The sequence below is a fragment of the Mustelus asterias genome, chromosome 11, assembly GCF_964213995.1.
Source record: "Mustelus asterias chromosome 11, sMusAst1.hap1.1, whole genome shotgun sequence".
Classification (NCBI taxonomy): domain Eukaryota; kingdom Metazoa; phylum Chordata; class Chondrichthyes; order Carcharhiniformes; family Triakidae; genus Mustelus; species Mustelus asterias.
In genome coordinates this window covers 34,281,014-34,298,951 of record NC_135811.1, presented here as the reverse complement: position 1 = coordinate 34,298,951, position 17,938 = coordinate 34,281,014, and the positions used below count along the sequence as shown (strand labels likewise).

The following is a 17,938-nucleotide window of genomic DNA, read 5'->3' as shown; positions in this document are numbered from 1 at the left end:
ATTTCCCTGCTCTTTTATAATTCCTTGGTGCATAAAGACATTCACCCGTTCTGTCCCTCTCTTTTATTGTCTGGTAACTATCCGCCACATCGCTAACCTGCACTCTTACCTCCTCCTTCGATCTGGGCTTTCTAATTTCCCCTACAGCTGAACCCTCCCCGCCCCCCTCCATTCAGTTTAATTGCCCCTTAGTGTCCTGGGATGTGTAGGTCAGAGGGATTAGCGAGGTAAATATGTGGGGTTAAGGGGATAGGGCCTAGGTGGGATTGAAGTCAGTGCAGACCCAATGGGCCGAATGGCCTCCTTCTGCACTATAGGGTTTGTATGGTTTCTATGATTCAAAACCCGGACGGTAACATCGCAGCAGATGGATGATCAGGAGAGGGAGATGGAAGTTTGTGTGGATGCTCAGCATTGAACTCTGGATAATTTTCTCTGCAGTTTGGGGCATTCAAGTGGATGTGTGCAGCAAGGCAAACGGAGAAATGTAGAAGGTGGGATTGAGGGAGAACAACAGCAAGCCTATATCAGAAGAGAGAGGGCAGAGGTGATTTAGATGCAGGTCAAAATCACCGAGGCTGAGGAATAATTCAGTACAAAGAATGAGCGAGGAAAAACATGGTGGAAACTTCAACAAGAAGGTCATACTGAGGCTTTAGAAGGTAAAAGATTTTGATGTTGCACAGTTACATCTACTGGGGGCGATTCTCTCCAAAAGTGCTGAATTGGTGGGAAAACTGTTCTAGATTGCGACAGTTCTGACAGGTCAGCTTCTCACCCGAATCTCCGCACTCTGTGCAATGCAGAGGGTCCAGTCGGGAATCTAATTAAAAAGCCGGGGGGAGGCGGGTCCTACTTGCGCCGGATTCTGACAGTTCTGGAGCTCAGCGCATGCGCAGTGGCCTCAAACTGTCAAATTCCCGTTTGCTGGCCAGCCCGATTGCTGGCCAGCCCGGGACCCCCACAGTGCTGCCCCGCCACCCCCCCCCCCTCCCTCCCCACGGCACAACCGCGGCCCCCACTGCAATTCCCGGGCCAGCCTGACCCCCACCCTCCCATCCCGGAGCGTCCCAGTGCCCAGGCCCCACCCCCCCAACAGTGGCGATTCCCCTACCCCTTCACCCCAGCAGACCTCCCCCACCCCAGCTGAGCCTCCCCCGGAGTCAGACCCCCCCCCCCCCCCCGCCCCCACCGGCAGACCCCAGTCCACCCCCACCTCTGCTCTCCCTCCATCCCAGACTGATCATGTCTGCAGAGTGGCAACGGGACCCCCCCCACCCCCACCAATCGCCCCTAGGCCCACCCACAATAGGCACCGCCCCCTTGACACTGCCCAATGCCCAATGGGCAGTGCCAAATAAACCAGCAAAGGGAAAGCAACATCTCAAAGAAACTATTTCTCAGCTTTTCAAAACTGTAGTTGGAACAATTAGCTTTCAGCATTTTATAACACAATCAATCTTCACATTCCTGGAAGCAAAGAACAGCACAGGGAGGGACAAACTACATCCAGAAACATCTGAGAATCTAAAAGGGCAGACAAACCAATTAAACTGCTAATTGTAACATCTTGTTTTGTTCAAATTGTTTACATGTTGCGTTTCATTTACACGTAACTCATTACAAATGTTTATATGCTGCTGGGAAAACGGCAAACCCTGTTAGCGAGTAAGAAATACACTTTATCATTCAAACTTTGATGTGACTTGCGGGTAACAAGGTTAAAACTTGTGGTTCTTTTCCATCATCTTCAGTGAATACTCAGTTATTTTTTTCTGCCTCTGAGGCATTGGGCTATTCTTTGCAGTACTCTCCAATATCAATTCACTCACAGTAATGACTGTGCTGTTGACAGTGTGATTCATAGCCTGAATTAACATGGTACTGAAGGATACATGTGTTCACAAGATTGCAAATTACTTATGGATGAAGAAGGGTATTCAACCCATATTAATAAATCCACCCAGAATAACATTACCGCCCTCTCATTGCTGCATCTGGTTGTTCCTGTTTAATGATTCTAAGGTGCTCATTCTGCTCAGAATTCCATTCCATGCATTGGTCACATTCTGTGTGAAGAAGAACCTGTCTTAAATATAGCTTATGCTTGTTGGCTATGTGTCATCTTGATCTACTTCCAGAGCTTAATTCTGGATTAACATTTTAATGGAGGATCAGTGGACCTTCTGTGTCGTCTCAGGGACTACGGTCACCATTCTCCAGTTGATCACTTGGGTTGGTGGAAGGCAACAAAACCAATCAAATCTGTCAGGCTTTGCCACCCCAGTGTATGTGACCAGGATAGGGAAAGGACATCCAGCAGCCTGAGCTGCTGTGACTGAGGCTGCAAAATTTTGATTGGGCAGAAACTTGGTCGTCACTTTCCCTGCTTGATTGTTCTGGATTTTCTATGCTGCCCGATTTGGGGCGGAATTGCAAATAAAGATCCAGGGCCCGATACTCACCAAAAAAAATTCTAAGTGCTGAATTGGCGGGAAAAATGGTGTAATTCATGACTGTTTTTTCAGTGAGAATTCAGACTTGAATCTCTCCACACTGTGCAATGCAGAGGTTACAATCGTGAATATCATTAAAATCTCAGGTGGGGGACAGGGCCTATTCACGCCAGAATCTGACAGTTCCGGGCCTCTGTGCAGTGGCCCCGATCTGTCAGTCTCCCGTTTCCTGGCCAGATCGATCGCTGGCCAGCCTAGGACCCCCGCACTGCAGCCCCTCTAACCCCCACCCCACCCACAGCCCGATCTCGGCCCCCACGCCATTCCCAAGCCAGCCTCAACACCTCATCCCAGAGCATCCTCTTTGTTGCTTTGGAGAAAGGCAGAAGTGTGACTGGTGACAGGATTTTTGGGGTAAGATTTAATTTAAAGTACTTTTTCACGGGTGTTATTTATTTAATTATTTTTAAATTTTGGCGCGAAACCGGCAGTGGCCGCGGGGTTTACTGAGAAGGGTCTTTTGAGATTTTTTTCGTGCACGGGAGGTTTAAAAGGCAGGCCCCACTATCTAACGGGCAGCGTTGGGAGCGGGCAGCGGAGTGAGAGGGAGCTGAGTGAGAACTGAGGGGCTTTGGCTCATCGGGCTTAGGCAGAAAGGGCGAGCAGGGGTGAGTTTCTTATTTTTTTTTATTTATAATTTACTTTTCTCTGTGTACCTTGGAAGAAAGGGTGAAATATGAGTGTTAAGCCAGTGTGTTGCTCGCAGTGCAGTATGTGGGAGGCCCTGGAGGCACCTGGCCTCCCGGACATCCACATCTGTGAGGGGTGTGTCGAGCTGCGGTTCCTGAGGGCCCGTGTTAGGGAGCTGGAACTGCAGCTTGACGATCTTAGGCAGGTGAGGGAGAATGAGGAGGTGATAGACAAGAGCTATCATCAGGTGATCACACCAGGGCCATGGGAGGAGGCCAAGTGGGTGACAGCCAGGAAGGGTAAAACACGGGTGATTGAGAGCACCCCGGTGGAAGTGCTCCTACATAACAAGTACTCCTGCCTGAGTACTGTTGGGGGGGACAGCCCATCTGGGGGAAGCAGCAGTGGCCGTGTCTCCGGGGTGGAGTCCGGCCCTGTAACTCAGAGGGCTAAGGAAAGGAGGAGGAAGGCGGTATTAATCGGGGACTCAACAGTCAGGGGGACGGACAGGCGATTTTGCGGAGGCAGGCGGGAGTCTCGCATGGTGGTCTGCCTCCCTGGGGCTGGGATCCAGGATGTCGCTGGGCGAGTCCCAGAAATCCTGAGGTGCGAGGAAGAGGAACCGGAGGTAGCGGTACATATTGGTACCGCTGATGTGGGTAAGAAGGGGGAAGGGAACATGAAAAAAGAATATAGGGAATTAGGGAGACAGCTGAGAAGGAGGAAAGCAAAGGTAGTAATCTCGGGATTGCTGCCTGTGCCACGGGAAGGTGAGGAAAGGAATGGAGTGAGGTGGAGGATGAATGTGTGGCTGAGGGAATGGTGCAGGGGGCAGGGATTCAGGTTCCTGGACCATTGGGACCTCTTCAGGGGCAGGTGTGACCTGTATACTAAAAACGGGTGGCACTTGAATCCCAGGGGGACCAATATCCTGGCAGGAAGGTTGGCTAAGGCTACTGGGGAGAGTTTAAACTAGATAGGTTGGGGGGAGGGGATCAAAGTGACGTGACTGAGAGTGAGGAAGGTAGCTCGCAAACAGAGAAGGGTTATAGGCAGTGCAAGAGGGCAGGTGGACTGGGAACAGAGAAGGGGAGAGGTCAGACCATAGGATTGAGATGTGTCTACTCTAATGCCAGGAGTATAGTGAATAAACAACTAGCTAAAGGAGGAGAGGGCTTGGGAGATGTTAGTAGCGCTTCAACAAACCGGGTCCAGATAAAGGCTGGCATAAAGACACTTTGCCTGAATGCACGAAGCATTCGAAACAAAGTAAATGAGTTGATGGCACAAATCCATACAAATGAATATGATCTAGTGTCCATCACAGAAACGTGGTTGCAGGGTGACCGGGACTGGGAACTGAATATACAGGGTTATCAGGCATTTAGGAAGGATAGACAGGTAGAAAAAGGAGGTGGGGTAGCTTTGTTAATAAAGGATAATATCAGGACGGTAGTGAGAGACGACATAGGCTCTAAGGAGCAAAATGTGGAATCGTTGTGGGTGGAGATAAGGAATAGTAGGGGGAGAAAGACACTGGTAGGCGTGGTCTATAGGCCCCCAAATAATAACTTAGAGGTGGGGAGGGCTATAAACAAGCAAATAATGGATGCGTGCAAAAGTGGAACGGCAATAATCATGGGGGATTTTAACCTACATATTGATTGGTCGACTCAAATTGGACATGGAGGGCTTGAGGAAGAGTTCTTGGAATGCTGTCGGGATTGTTTCATTGAACAGTATGTTACAGAACCTACGAGAGAGCGAGCTATCTTGGATCTGGTTCTGTGCAATGAGACAGGTAGGATTAAGGATCTTCTTGTGAAGGATCCTCTTGGGATGAGTGATCATAATATGGTGGAATTTCTGATACAGATGGAGGGTGAGAAAGTAGGGTCCCAAACCAGTGTCCTCTGCTTGAACAGAGGGGAGTACGATAGGATGAGGGTGGAATTGGCTAATGTAGACTGGGCGAGCAGACTGGTAGGTAGGACAGCTGAGGAACAGTGGAGGATTTTTAAGGAGATTTTTTAAAGTACTCAGCAAAACTATATTCCGGTGATAAAGAAGGACTATAAGAAAAAGGATAACCGGACGTGGATAACGAAGGAAATAAAGGAGAGTATTAAAATAAAATCAGATGCGTACAGAGTGGCCAAAAATAGTGGAGAATTAGTGGATTGGGAAAGCTTTAAAGAAAAACAAAGAACGACTAAGAAAGCGATTAAGAAAGGAAAGATAGATTATGAAACTAAACGAGCTCAAAATATAAAAAATGATAGTAAAAGTTTTTACAAGTATATAAAAAGGAATAGAGTGGCTAGAGTGAATGTTGGACCCTTGGAAGATGAGAGGAGGGATTTAATAGTGGAAAACGAGGAAATGGCTGAGACTTTAAATAAGTTCTTTGTGTCGGTCTTCACGGTGGAAGACACAAATAGTTTGCCGAATATTAGAGATCGAGAGTTGGTGGGAGGGGAGGTCCTTAATACAATTACTGTTACTAAGGAGGTGGTGCTTGGTAGACTAATAGGACTGAAGGTAGACAAGTCCCCGGGCCCGGATGGAATGCATCCCAGGGTACTGAAAGAAATGGCTGAGGTAATAGCAGATGCATTAGTAGTAATTTATCAAAATTCGCTGGACTCTGGGGTAGTGCCGGCTGACTGGAAAACAGCTACTGTTATGCCGCTGTTTAAAAAAGGAAGTAGACAAAAGGCGGGTAACTACAGGCCGGTTAGCTTAACGTCCGTAGTTGGGAAGATGCTAGAGTCCATTATTAAAGAGGAAATAACAGAGCACCTGAATAAGAATGGTTCGATCAAGCAGACGCAGCATGGATTCATGAAGGGAAAGTCATGTTTGACGAATCTACTGGACTTTTATGAAGATGTCATTAGTGCGGTTGACAGAGGGGAACCGGTGGATGTGGTGCTTTTAGATTTCCAGAAGGTGTTCGATAAGGTGCCTCACAAAAGGTTGCTGCAGAAGATTGGGGTACACGGAGTTAGGGGTAAGGTGTTGGCGTGGATTGGTGATTGGCTATCTAACAGGAAGCAGAGAGTTGGGATAAATAGGTGCTTTTCTGGTTGGCAGTTGGTGACCAGTGGCGTGCCGCAGGGATCGGTGCTGGGGCCTCAATTGTTTACCATTTACATAGATGATCTGGTGGAGGGTATTCAAGTTTGCTGATGACACGAAGGTGAGTGGGAAAGCGAATTGCGTGGAGGACGCGGAAAGTCTGCAGAGAGATTTGGATAGGCTGAGCGAGTGGGCGAGGATCTGGCAGATGGAATATAACGTTAGTCAACATGGTTTTGTGAGAGGGAGGTCATGCCTCACGAACCTGGTGGTGTTTTTTGAAGAAGTGACCAAAATGGTTGACGAAGGAAGGGCCGTGGATGTTGTCTATATGGACTTTAGTAAAGCATTTGACAAAGTCCCTCATGGTAGGCTAGTGAAAAAGGTTGGATCCCATGGGATAAAGGGGGAGGTGGCTAGATGGGTGGAGAACTGGCTTGGTCATAGAAGACAGAGGGTGGTAGTGGAAGGGTCTTTTTCCGGCTGGAGGCCTGTGACTAGTGGTGTACCGCAGGGCTCTGTATTGGGACCTCTGCTGTTTGTGATTTATATAAATGATCTGGAAGAAGGAGTAACTGGGGTGATCAGTAAGTTTGCGGACGACACAAAACTGGCAGGACTTGCAGATAGTGAGGAACATTGTCAGAGGCTACAGAAGGATATAGATAGGCTGGAAATTTGGGCAAGGAAATGGCAGATGGAGTTCAATCCTGATAAATGCGAAGTGATGCATTTTGGTGGGAATAATGTAGGGAGGAGCTACACGATAAATGGAAGAACCATAAAGGGTGTAGAGACGCAGAGGGACCTGGGTGTGCAAGTCCACAGATCTTTGAAGGTGACGTCACAGGTGGAGAAGGTGGTGAAGAAGGCATATGGCATGCTTGCCTTTATAGGACGGGGCATAGAGTATAAGAGTTGGGGTCTGATGTTGCAGATGTATAGAACGTTGGTTCGGCCGCATTTGGAATACTGCGTCCAGTTCTGGTCGCCACACTACCAGAAGGACGTGGAGGCTTTGGAGAGAGTACAGAGGAGGTTTACCAGGATGTTGCCTGGTATGGAGGGGCTTGGTTATGAGGAGAGATTGGGGAAACTGGGGTTGTTCTCCTTGGAAAGACGGAGGATGAGGGGAGACTTAATAGAGGTGTATAAAATTATGAAAGGCATAGATAGGGTGAACGGTGGGAAGCTTTTCCCCGGGTCGGTGGTGACGTTCACGAGGGGTCATAGGTTCAAGGTGAAGGGGGGGAGGTTTAACACAGATATCAGAAGGACATATTTCACACAGAGGGTCGTGGGGGCCTGGAATGTGTTGCCGGGCAAGGTGGTGGAGGCGGACACACTGGGAACGTTTAAGACTTATCTAGACAGCTATATGAACGGAGTGGGAATGGAGGGATACAAAAGAGTGGTCTAGTTTGGACCAGGGAGCGGCGCGGGCTAATTGTTCCTGGTTTCTCGTTTCAAGGCTTCATTCTACGATCATCTTGCTGGTGCCAGTACAGAGTGAGACTGCGGATAGTTGGGAACCTGTCTCGGGGGCAGGGAATTCATATGGTGTTCGTGGAAGTGGAAATGACTAGGGTTGGGAAGCATTTTCCGATCGGGGCCATTGTGATCTCCTGGACTCGTTTCGATCGCCTCAGGGGGTCGGAGAGGAATTTCCCAGATTTTTTTTTCCCCATATTGGCCCTGGGGTTTTTCACTCTGGGTTTTCGCCTCTCCCTGGAGATCACATGGTCTGGAATGGGGGGGTGGGGGTAAGTTAATAGGTTGTAATGAACAAAGCATCGTAGCTGTGAGGGACAGCTCGGTGGATAGGATATTGGTATGTAGATAGGCTGGAAAATTGGGCGGGGATCCTGGATTCAGGATTCAATCCTGGACCGGGGAGCGGCGCGGGCTTGGAGGGCCGAAGGGCCTGTTCCTGTGCTGTATTGTTCTTTGTTCTTTGTTCTTTGTTAGCAAATGTGAGGTTATCCACTTTGGAAGAAATAATAGTAAATTGGAATATTATTTAAACGGAGAAAAATTACATCGTGTGACTGTGCAGAGGGACCTGGGGGTCCTTGTGCACGAATCGCAAAAACTCAGTCTGCAGGTGCAGCAGGTGATCAAGAAGGCGAATGGAATGTTGGCCTTTATCGCGAGGGGGATAGAATATAAAAGCAGGGAGGTCTTGCTGCAACTGTACAAGGCACTGGTGAGGCCGCAACTGGAGTACTGTGTGCAGTTTTGGTCCCCTTATTTGCGAAAGGATATATTGGCCTTGGAGGGAGTGCAGAGAAGGTTCACCAGGTTGATACCGGAGATGAGGGGTGTAGCTTATGAGGAGAGATTAAACAGATTGGGTCTGTACTCGTTGGAGTTTAGAAGGATGAGGGGTGATCTTATAGAGACATATAAGATAATGAAGGGGCTGGATAGGGTAGAGGTGGAGAGATTCTTTCCACTTAGAAGGGAAACCAGAACTAGAGGGCACAGCCTCAAAATAAGGGGGGGCCGGTTTAGAACAGAATTGAGGAGGAACTTCTTCTCTCAGAGGGTAGTGAATCTCTGGAATTCTCTGCCCATTGAAGTGACGGAGGCTTCCTCGTTGAATATGTTTAAATCACGGGTGGATAGTTTTCTGATCGATAAGGGAATTAGGGGTTATGGGGAGCAGGCGGGTAAGTGGAACTGATTCGCTTCAGATCAGCCATGATCTTGTTGAATGGCGGGGCAGGCTCGAAGGGCCAGATGGCCTACTCCTGCTCCTATTTCTTATGTTCTTATCCCGATCTCCAGCACCCTCCCCACAATGACGATCCCCCTCCAGCCCGGCAGACCCCCCGCACTCTGGCAGAACCCCCCCACGGAAGGCAGACCACCCCACAGGAAGCAAACCCCCCCCCAGCAGACCAACCCCCCCGGCCTGCCCCGATCACTGGCCTGCCTCCAGCCCCAACCGATCTCCATGCAGAGTGGCAGCGGGCCCCTCACCCCCACCAGTCACCCCTAAGCCCTGCCCACAATAGAGCCCTCTCCCTTTGGCACTGCCCAATGGACAGTGCAAAGGTGTCCCTTGGGCATGGGCACTTTGTCCCTTGGGCAGTGCTAGGGGCACAGGCTGGCACTGCCAGGGTGCCCATGCCCAGGGGGCACCAACCCCGGCCGCCCGACCCCCTGAGAACCTACTCTAAACCCCGCTGGAGTGAAATACTCCTGGCGTGTGGGAGATGCTATCAGGCCCGGGGAATTCAGTCCCGATAATGACATTTAAATTACATTACAAAAAGATTAAAATCACATACCTCGTCTTCCCACCAGTTTCCAGCGTGATCTCGACCGCACATGCTCCCGGGGGTGGGAGGTACGCATACGTCAGGAACACATGCGCGAATCCCGCGAAATGGCCGACACACACATCTCCCAACCCAATGCACCAAAAAATGAGCGCATCACGATGGGGGAATTGGGCCCCCAGGTCTAGGATCTCTGACACAACGATATTGTAGTCAATGTATTACTTTCTTGGTGAATGAGGCACATACTGCCATTATGCATCTGGATAGAAACAGTCTTGTTACAGAGTTTTCTTATTGAGAGCTCAGTTTCAAATCAGTTTGTGGTGTACCAGCCAGGATAATGGTGGCAATGGGAGGAAAGATAGCAGGAATCTTGAACTCGTATGAAAGTCTCTGATGAGATATTACGCATCAAGCTCTGTATACCAACAGTCTAGTGGCACAGTACATAGTGTCCCTACCTCTGAGCTGGTAGCTCTGGGTTCGTAGTCCCACCCCAGGACTTGATGGTCAAGGTGATGACAGGCTAGCAACCTGTCCCACAATATTCTAGCTATGGGAGTGGATACATTGTTGTAGCGTGATGGTCTCTGCACAAATATGACCTGTGTGGAATGCTAGTAATGTTGCAGAATGAAGATGTCTACATTACAACTTCATTTTAGAAACATAGAAACATAGAAAAAACTACAGCACAAAACAGGCCCTTCGGCTCCACAAGTTGTGCCGAACATATCCCTACCTTTTAAGCCTACCTATAACCCTCCATCCTATTAAGTCCCATGTACTCATCCAGGAGTCTCTTAAAAGACCCTATTGAGTTTGCCTCCACCACCACTGACGGTAGCCGATTCCACTCGCCCACCACCCTCTGCGTGAAAAACTTCCCCCTAACATTTCCCCTGTACCTACCCCCCAGCACCTTAAACCTGTGTCCTCTCGTAGCAGCCATTTCCACCCTGGGAAAAACCCTCTGAGAGTCCACCCGATCTATGCCTCTCAACATCTTATTTTGTGGTTGTCAATATTACCATTGCAATCTAAGGATGTTTTGACCAATTGTGTTATGTGGTTTTGCACGTCGGAAAAGAAATCAAATACCTACCATTAGTGGTGTTTTTCCCATCCTATCTTGGAGATTCACATTTGCACCTGCTTTAATTAAAATAGAAGCAACCTCAGTATTGCCATTCAGGGCAGCAACTCGCATAAGTGGTGTCCACAACGAGTGTCCATCAGTGATGTCAACCTATTCACAATAAACAACAGGAGTCTGGAGCAAGTTTAAGTGCCATATTAAAACATCATTGGCTACTTCATTATGTAATGTAGTCAGTGAGGACTGGTTAGTAGGCCAGAAAAAGCCCATCATATGTGAGCATGGTGCATAATTTCCCCCACCACTTCTGATAATTCGCTGCCAATGACTAGATTGTTTGAGGGAGAAATCTGCAGTGCCAGGTCCTCAGAGTTTTCCCAATGATGTGTCAGAACACATGAGTCACGTTATAAGGGAACAACCCAAGAGCAAGGATTCACCATTTGGGGCTTTAAAGGTGCTAAATAAAGGTACTGGTGTCTCAATATGTTATGCAATCAATTTACCATTTTAATGGCTTGATTACAAGTAATCTTAAATAATTAAAATAAACAACAGAACAAGTTAAACATCATGGCCAATGAAGATGACGATGAACCCGCACAGGAAGGAGAACAGTTGTAAGAACTCTCTGTAGAACTGGATGGCCTCATTATGTATGATTGGCCATGAACCCAGGCTCATATAAGGATTATCTCAGCAGATTCTGTTTTGAAAAGTGGACAGACCTGTGACTTTGCTTGATTGACACCTTTAAATGGTTATAATAGGTTGTTCCTTCCGAGATCCTTTTTATCAATATTTCAATATTTATTTACACTATATTACAAGGTGCAAAGTGCTTGGAGCCTATGTTTTTGATACTTTTATAGGGTTATAGGAACAGCAGTCTTTTTGAAAAGAAAATTTGTGAATGGGTGGATTTATTTTCTGAGCACCATTGTTACTATGTGGCTCATTCGTTCTGTACATAGTTCTGTACATAGCGTACACTGTGTGAATGTACATGGGAGGGCCATGGTTTGGCTTGAGTTGGCATGGACGGTATGAGGACCTGTGGGTGGCGACACATGTTGGCATAAATTGACATGGAGGGGATAGAGGTGGCATGAAGGCAATGAACGGGTATGAGGGGTGAAGGTTAGATGCCTAACAACCTTTATTGCAACTGGGATGAAGTCCTTGAGAGCCAAGGCAGGCACTCAGCCACTTCCGTGGTCGCCGACTCTCTGCTTCCAGGATCGGTGGATCCCACTCCATATCATACCACTACCCTACTCCCAACACCCAGAGCAACGTTTGCGACATTTGAGGCGGGTGCAGCAAGTAAGGAAATTTCCTGGTTTGCCATACCCGCCTTGGCAGTGAAAGTCCAGCCCTATTTCTCTCTGGGTAGCCTGAGTGAGGGTTTTGGGGTCGGACAGAGAGAGGACATGTCTCCTTTACTTTGTGCTCTGCCACTTTCCTTTCGGCCTATGATGCCTTGGTCGGAGTGGCTGTAATAACTGATTTCCACATTTCATCTGGCCCACCTTCATTCCAGCGTCCACTGACTCTATTTTGACGGGAAACCAGTCTCCAGTTCACTACTACGAAAATCTGAACTTTAGTCAGTTTCCCACCGAAGGCAGGTTTCTGATAGATGAACAGATCCAGCTCCTGTTTACCGCCAGCAAGTTGGAAATCTAGCCCATTGTATCCCTAAAGTGTGGGATGTCTGTGCCGCAAAGTGAAACATTTTAAAAACTTTTTATCAACTGGCAAGAGTATTAACTAGTTCCAGTTCATGTACAACATAACATTGAAAAAATGCCTCCGAATTCTTCACCAACTCAACGCTTCCCTATAACCTCAGCAAAACACTGTGCTCTTTTTATTTGGTCTGTTTTGATGGCCCCTTTAAACTTTTAAATGGGAACTGCCACTTTTAGAGGAAAGTCACGTAGCAAAAACATGTGGGACAAATTAGGACTTTTAATGATTTCATTTGTTTAACAATTATGAAGCTAGTTGGTCAATAAATTACATACCTTGCAGCCATCTTTTATCATCCACTCAATCACACTGAGGTGTTCCCCATCTGCAGCCCAGTGCAAGGCAGATGAACCCCCATTGTCTCGGGATTCCCATGTAGCTCCAAACCTCCGAAGACATTTAACAACATCCAGGTGGCCAGCGAAACAAGCTAGCATTAAGCTGTAACATGAGAAGAAAGGATATAAGTTTTGCCTAAAAAATGTCACATATGATTTCCTTCCCTTTCGAGTACTTTCCACACTTCAGAAACAGTATATTGAAAACACTGTATCTAAAATTAACCTTGAAAATTAAAGCCACATTTTTACGTGTGATTCAACATGAGCAGAATTTTATTCATTGGTAGATTAAACCAGGTTGTCAAACAATCTCTTTGATGCCTTTGTAACATTTGCTTTATTCATTGTTTCACCTTACCTGTCTTTACCACTGCCATTCTTCTTATTAACATCAGCACCAAATGTTATCAGAATTTCCACCATCCTTAGAGAGAAGTGAGTGGACAAGCATTAATTAAGACATGTATTACTCTTGAGGAGGAAGCCTTTTTTTAAACAGCTGCTGCAGGACTTAAACATAGAATCTTACAGTGCAGAAGGAGGCCATTCGGCCCATTGGGTCTGCACTGACCACAATCGTGTCCAGGCCCTATCCCCATAATCCCATGCATATACCCTAGCTAGTCCCCCTGACACTAAGTGGCAATTTAGCATGGCCTATCCACATAACCTGCACATCTTTGGACTGTGGGAGGAAACCAGAGCACCCAAAGGAAACCCGTGCAGACACGGGGAGAATGTGCGGACTTCACACAGACAGTGACCCAAGCCAGGAATCGAACCCGGGTCCCTGACACTGTGAGGCAGCAGTGCTAACCACTGTACCACCGTGCCGCCCATAGTTCAATTTGTTTCGGGCTGTAAATTAGACAAATTAAGATCTGAACATGTTTCCTTTCATATAATATTTTGGGTGGAGTTTTCCTGTCCCACCTGCTACAGAGATTGTAGTGGGTGGGACAGAAAATTCGGCAGACCATGCAAAGGTCCATTGACCTTGGGTGGGAATTTTTGGCTTTGGGGCAAACGCGGTGTGGTGGACCTCAGTTGTGCCTTTGTCCTATATGGACCACCGTTGTGTGTGTTTGTCATACCTGGACACATCCCCTTCCAGTTTGGTTCCTCCCCTCAGCACCTAGTATAAAGGTGGCTGTCTCCTCCCCCTTGTTCAGTCCAGGTCGGTTATTTGTTGGGATCTGCTCCTGATTCTGTTGTGAATAAAAGCCTACACTTATATTGGCATATCGGTAGTCTTTCGCCTTATTGATAGCGCATCAATTTTATTCACAACAGTTACTAGTATGGAGCAGTTTCTAAAACCCGACAAGTTAGCATTAGACCCTCAAGAGGTTGGAGCCTCTGATAAATTTGATCATTGGTTGGACTGCTTCGAAGCATTCGTCGACACCGCTACGGCCATCGACACCGACGCTGCTAAACTCCACGTGCTCCGCGCCCGGGTAAGCGAAACTGTCTATGGAATCTTCCGGGACGCTGCTACTTACGCGGACGCTATCGAACTCCTAAACGGGCAGTTCCGAAAGAGCCCTAACGTGGTTTACGCCAGACACCTCCTAACTACCCGCAAACAGCAGCCAGGAGAATCGTGCGCCCAATTTCTGCGCGCCCTGCGAGTCCTCGCCCGAGCATGCGACTGTAAGGCTGTTTCAGCAGCTCAGAACACGGAGGATCTGATCCGCGACGCCTACATTGCGGGCATTGAGTCTACATACATCCAGCAGCGTCTGCTGGAACAAGATGATCTAGACCTCCGGAAAACGGCCACGATGGCTGAAACGTTAGAAGCAGCCTCCCATAATCTCGGGTCTTACCTTGGATCCCGTTCCACCGACGGCTCCACTGCGACGGCTGCTCCAGCAGGGCCCAAATGTTACTTTTGTGGCCTCCCTAAGCACCCTCGGCGTCACTGCCCGGCAAAGGACGCGATTTGCTCCGGATGCGGTAAGCTAGGCCACTTTGTTAAAGTCTGCCGAGCAAAGCCGCTTCTGAAGACTCGTGGAGCCATGTGTGCTCCGAGGGCGCGGCCATCTTTGATGCAGGCGGCGGCTGCGCGCGAATCGCCATCTTTGATGCGGTCACCGGAAGTGCGGGAATCGCCATCTTTGATGCGGTCACCGGAAGTGCGGGAGTCGCCATCTTTGAGACTGGCATCAAGGCAAGCTGAGCAGGAAGCTTCATCCGTGACGTCATCAGACGGCGACGAAGATGGATTCTTCTTTAATTCAACAGTGGCATCGATTTGCCTGGACCAGTCGCAGCCACATCAACTCTCCAAGTCCATAATGGAGATCAAGGTAAATGGTTATGCAGAAAACTGCCTGTTTGACTGTGGGAGCACGGAAAGTTTTATACACCCTCGCACAGTGCGTCAATATGCCCTTCCCGTGCGACCCTGGAGCCAGACCATCTCCATGGCCTCGAATTCTCACTCAGTGGAGGTCCTCGGGTGCTGCTTGGTGACGCTGACGGTACAGGGCACAGTCTACGAGCGTTTTCGGCTCCTCGTGCTGCCGCGACTCTGCGCAGCTGTACTGCTGGGGTTAGATTTCCTCAGCCATCATAGAAGCGTCATCCTGCAGTACGATGGCCCTTATCCCCCGCTCTCCGTCTGCAAGGCGCCGTCACGGCAGCGCCCCTCGCGCACCACCTGCAGTCTCTCGACCCTCAAGATCACCCCCCCCGTTATTTGATAACCTCACCCCGGATTGTAGGCCTATAGCCACCAAGAGTAGGCGCTATAGTGCGGATGACCGGGCCTTCATTCAGTCCGAGGTACAACGTTTGCTCCAGGAAGGGATTATCCAGGCCAGCACCAGCCCCTGGAGGGCGCAAGTGGTCGTAGTTAAATCGGGGGAGAAACACCGCATGGTGATTGACTACAGCCAGACCATAAACAGGTATACCCAACTAGATGCATATCCTCTTCCCCGTATCGCGGACATAGTCAACCGCATCGCGCACTATAGGGTTTTTTCAACGATCGATTTGAAATCGGCTTACCACCAGCTCCCTATCCGCTCGGAGGATCGCCCATACACTGCCTTTGAGGCGGATGGCCGCCTCTACCAGTTCCTCCGAGTCCCCTTTGGTGTCACCAATGGGGTCTCAGTCTTCCAACGGGCCATGGATCAAATGGTGGACCAGCACGGACTACGGGCCACTTTCCCGTGTCTGGATAACGTCACCATCTGCGGCCATGACCTGCAGGACCATGATGCCAACCTACAAAAATTCCTTCGTACGGCCACTCTCCTGAACCTCACATACAATGAGGCGAAGTGTGTTTTCCGGACACGCCGCCTCGCCATCCTTGGGTACGTGATAGAAAATGGTGTCCTTGGCCCCGACCCAGCCCGTATGCGTCCCCTTATGCAGCTTCCCCTCCCTACTACCCTCAAAGCACTGAGGAGATGCCTGGGCTTCTTCTCCTATTATGCCCAGTGGGTTCCCCGTTACGCAGATAAAGCCCGTCCGCTCCTAAAATCGACCTCTTTTCCCCTGGCGGAGGAGGCCTGTCAGGCCTTCGATGACATCAAAGCGGACATCGCGAAGGCCGCGATGCACGCTGTGGACGAATCCATCCCATTCCAAGTGGAAAGTGATGCGTCTGACTTTGCCCTAGCTGCCACCCTTAACCAGAGGGGCCGTCCGGTGGCCTTCTTTTCCCGGACCTTACAAGGCCCTGAGATTCGACACTCCTCGGTCGAGAAGGAGGCCCAGGCCATCGTGGAAGCCGTCCGGCACTGGCGCCATTATCTCGCGGGCCAACGATTCACCTTAATTACGGACCAACGGTCAGTTGCCTTCCTGTTTAACACCAGGCAAAAGGGCAAGATTAAGAATGACAAGATCTTGCGGTGGAGGATTGAGCTCTCCACCTACAGATATGACATCATGTACCGGCCCGGGAAGCTCAATGAGCCCCCAGATGCCCTGTCCCGTGGATCATGTGCCAGTGCCCAACTAGACCAGCTACAGTCCCTCCATAACGACCTCTGTCACCCGGGTGTCACCAGATTTTTCCATTTTGTCAAGTCCCGTAACCTGCCCTTCTCCCTTGAGGAAGTCCGGACGATTACCAGGTAATGCAGGGTCTGCGCTGAGTGCAAACCGCAGTTCTACCGGCCAGGTAGGGCGCACCTTGTAAAGGCCATTCGCGCGTTCGAGCGCCTTAGCGTTGATTTTAAAGGCCCCCTCCCCTCCTCTAACCGCAATGTTTATTTCCTGAATATCATTGACGAATACTCACGTTTCCCTTTTGCCTTCCCCTGCTCGGACATGACCACGGCTACAGTGATTCGGACCCTGAATAAGCTCTTCACCCTGTTCGGCTTCCCAGCCTATATTCATAGCGACCGTGGGTCCTCTTTCATGAGTGACGAGCTGAGGCAGTACCTGCTCGCCAAAGGCGTTGCCTCCAGCCGCACCACTAGCTATAACCCCAGGGGCAATGATCAAGTAGAGCGGGAGAACGCAACCGTCTGGAAGGCCGTTCTATTAGCGTTACAGTCTAGGGGCCTTCCAGTCAGCCGTTGGCAAGACATCCTTCCGGACGCATTACATTCCATTAGGTCACTCTTGTGCACAGTGACCAATACGACCCCTCACGAGCGGATGTTTTCATTTCCCAGGAAGTCCTCCTCGGGTACTTCGCTCCCGGATTGGCTGATGTCCCCGGGACCCGTCCTGCTTCGGAAGCATGTCCGGACCCATAAGGCAGATCCCTTGGTCGAGGAGGTCCAACTGCTCCATGCTAATCCCCAATATGCTTATGTAGCGTACCCTGATGGGCGGGAGGACACGGTTTCTGTCCGTGACTTGGCACCCGCGGGTGCCCCGGAGGTCACCACGTCCTTCCGCCCCACGGTCCCTGGTGTCGTCCATTCGGAGACTGCTACGCCTCTTCCTCCCTCAGTCCCTGTCCCCAATATAGTGTGCCCAGAGCCTGTTGCAGCCCCCCACCCCCCAGCTCCGGTTCCCACTGTTCCCCATACGCCACCAGGGCCACTGCTCATTCCTCTCGCCCCTATGTACAGCTCGCTTGAGTCGCCGGAGCCGTCGCCATGCAGTACCCGACGACTGGACGGGACGACGGATCGGTCCGCTTCACACCACCCAGCGCCTTCTCTCGACGCTCACTGTACGGAGCCTGGGCCGACATCGCTCCCTGCTCGGACGACTCTGCGACCTGCACTACGACGATCG

At 49.6% G+C, this 17,938-nt stretch overlaps 1 protein-coding gene across 1 annotated transcript in view; it reads right to left on the bottom strand.

Annotated features, from left to right (window-relative positions):
* Nucleotides 1-17,938, bottom strand: part of fank1 (fibronectin type III and ankyrin repeat domains 1) — a 59,021-nt gene that overhangs the window by 7,008 nt on the left and 34,075 nt on the right. Inside the window, exons 5-7 of the mRNA XM_078222904.1 lie at nt 13,071-13,136; nt 12,647-12,812; nt 10,623-10,766 (exon numbers count right to left, since the gene is read on the bottom strand). Coding sequence (XP_078079030.1) covers nt 10,623-10,766; nt 12,647-12,812; nt 13,071-13,136 — 376 coding nt within the window. The remainder of the gene's footprint in view (nt 1-10,622; nt 10,767-12,646; nt 12,813-13,070; nt 13,137-17,938) is intronic.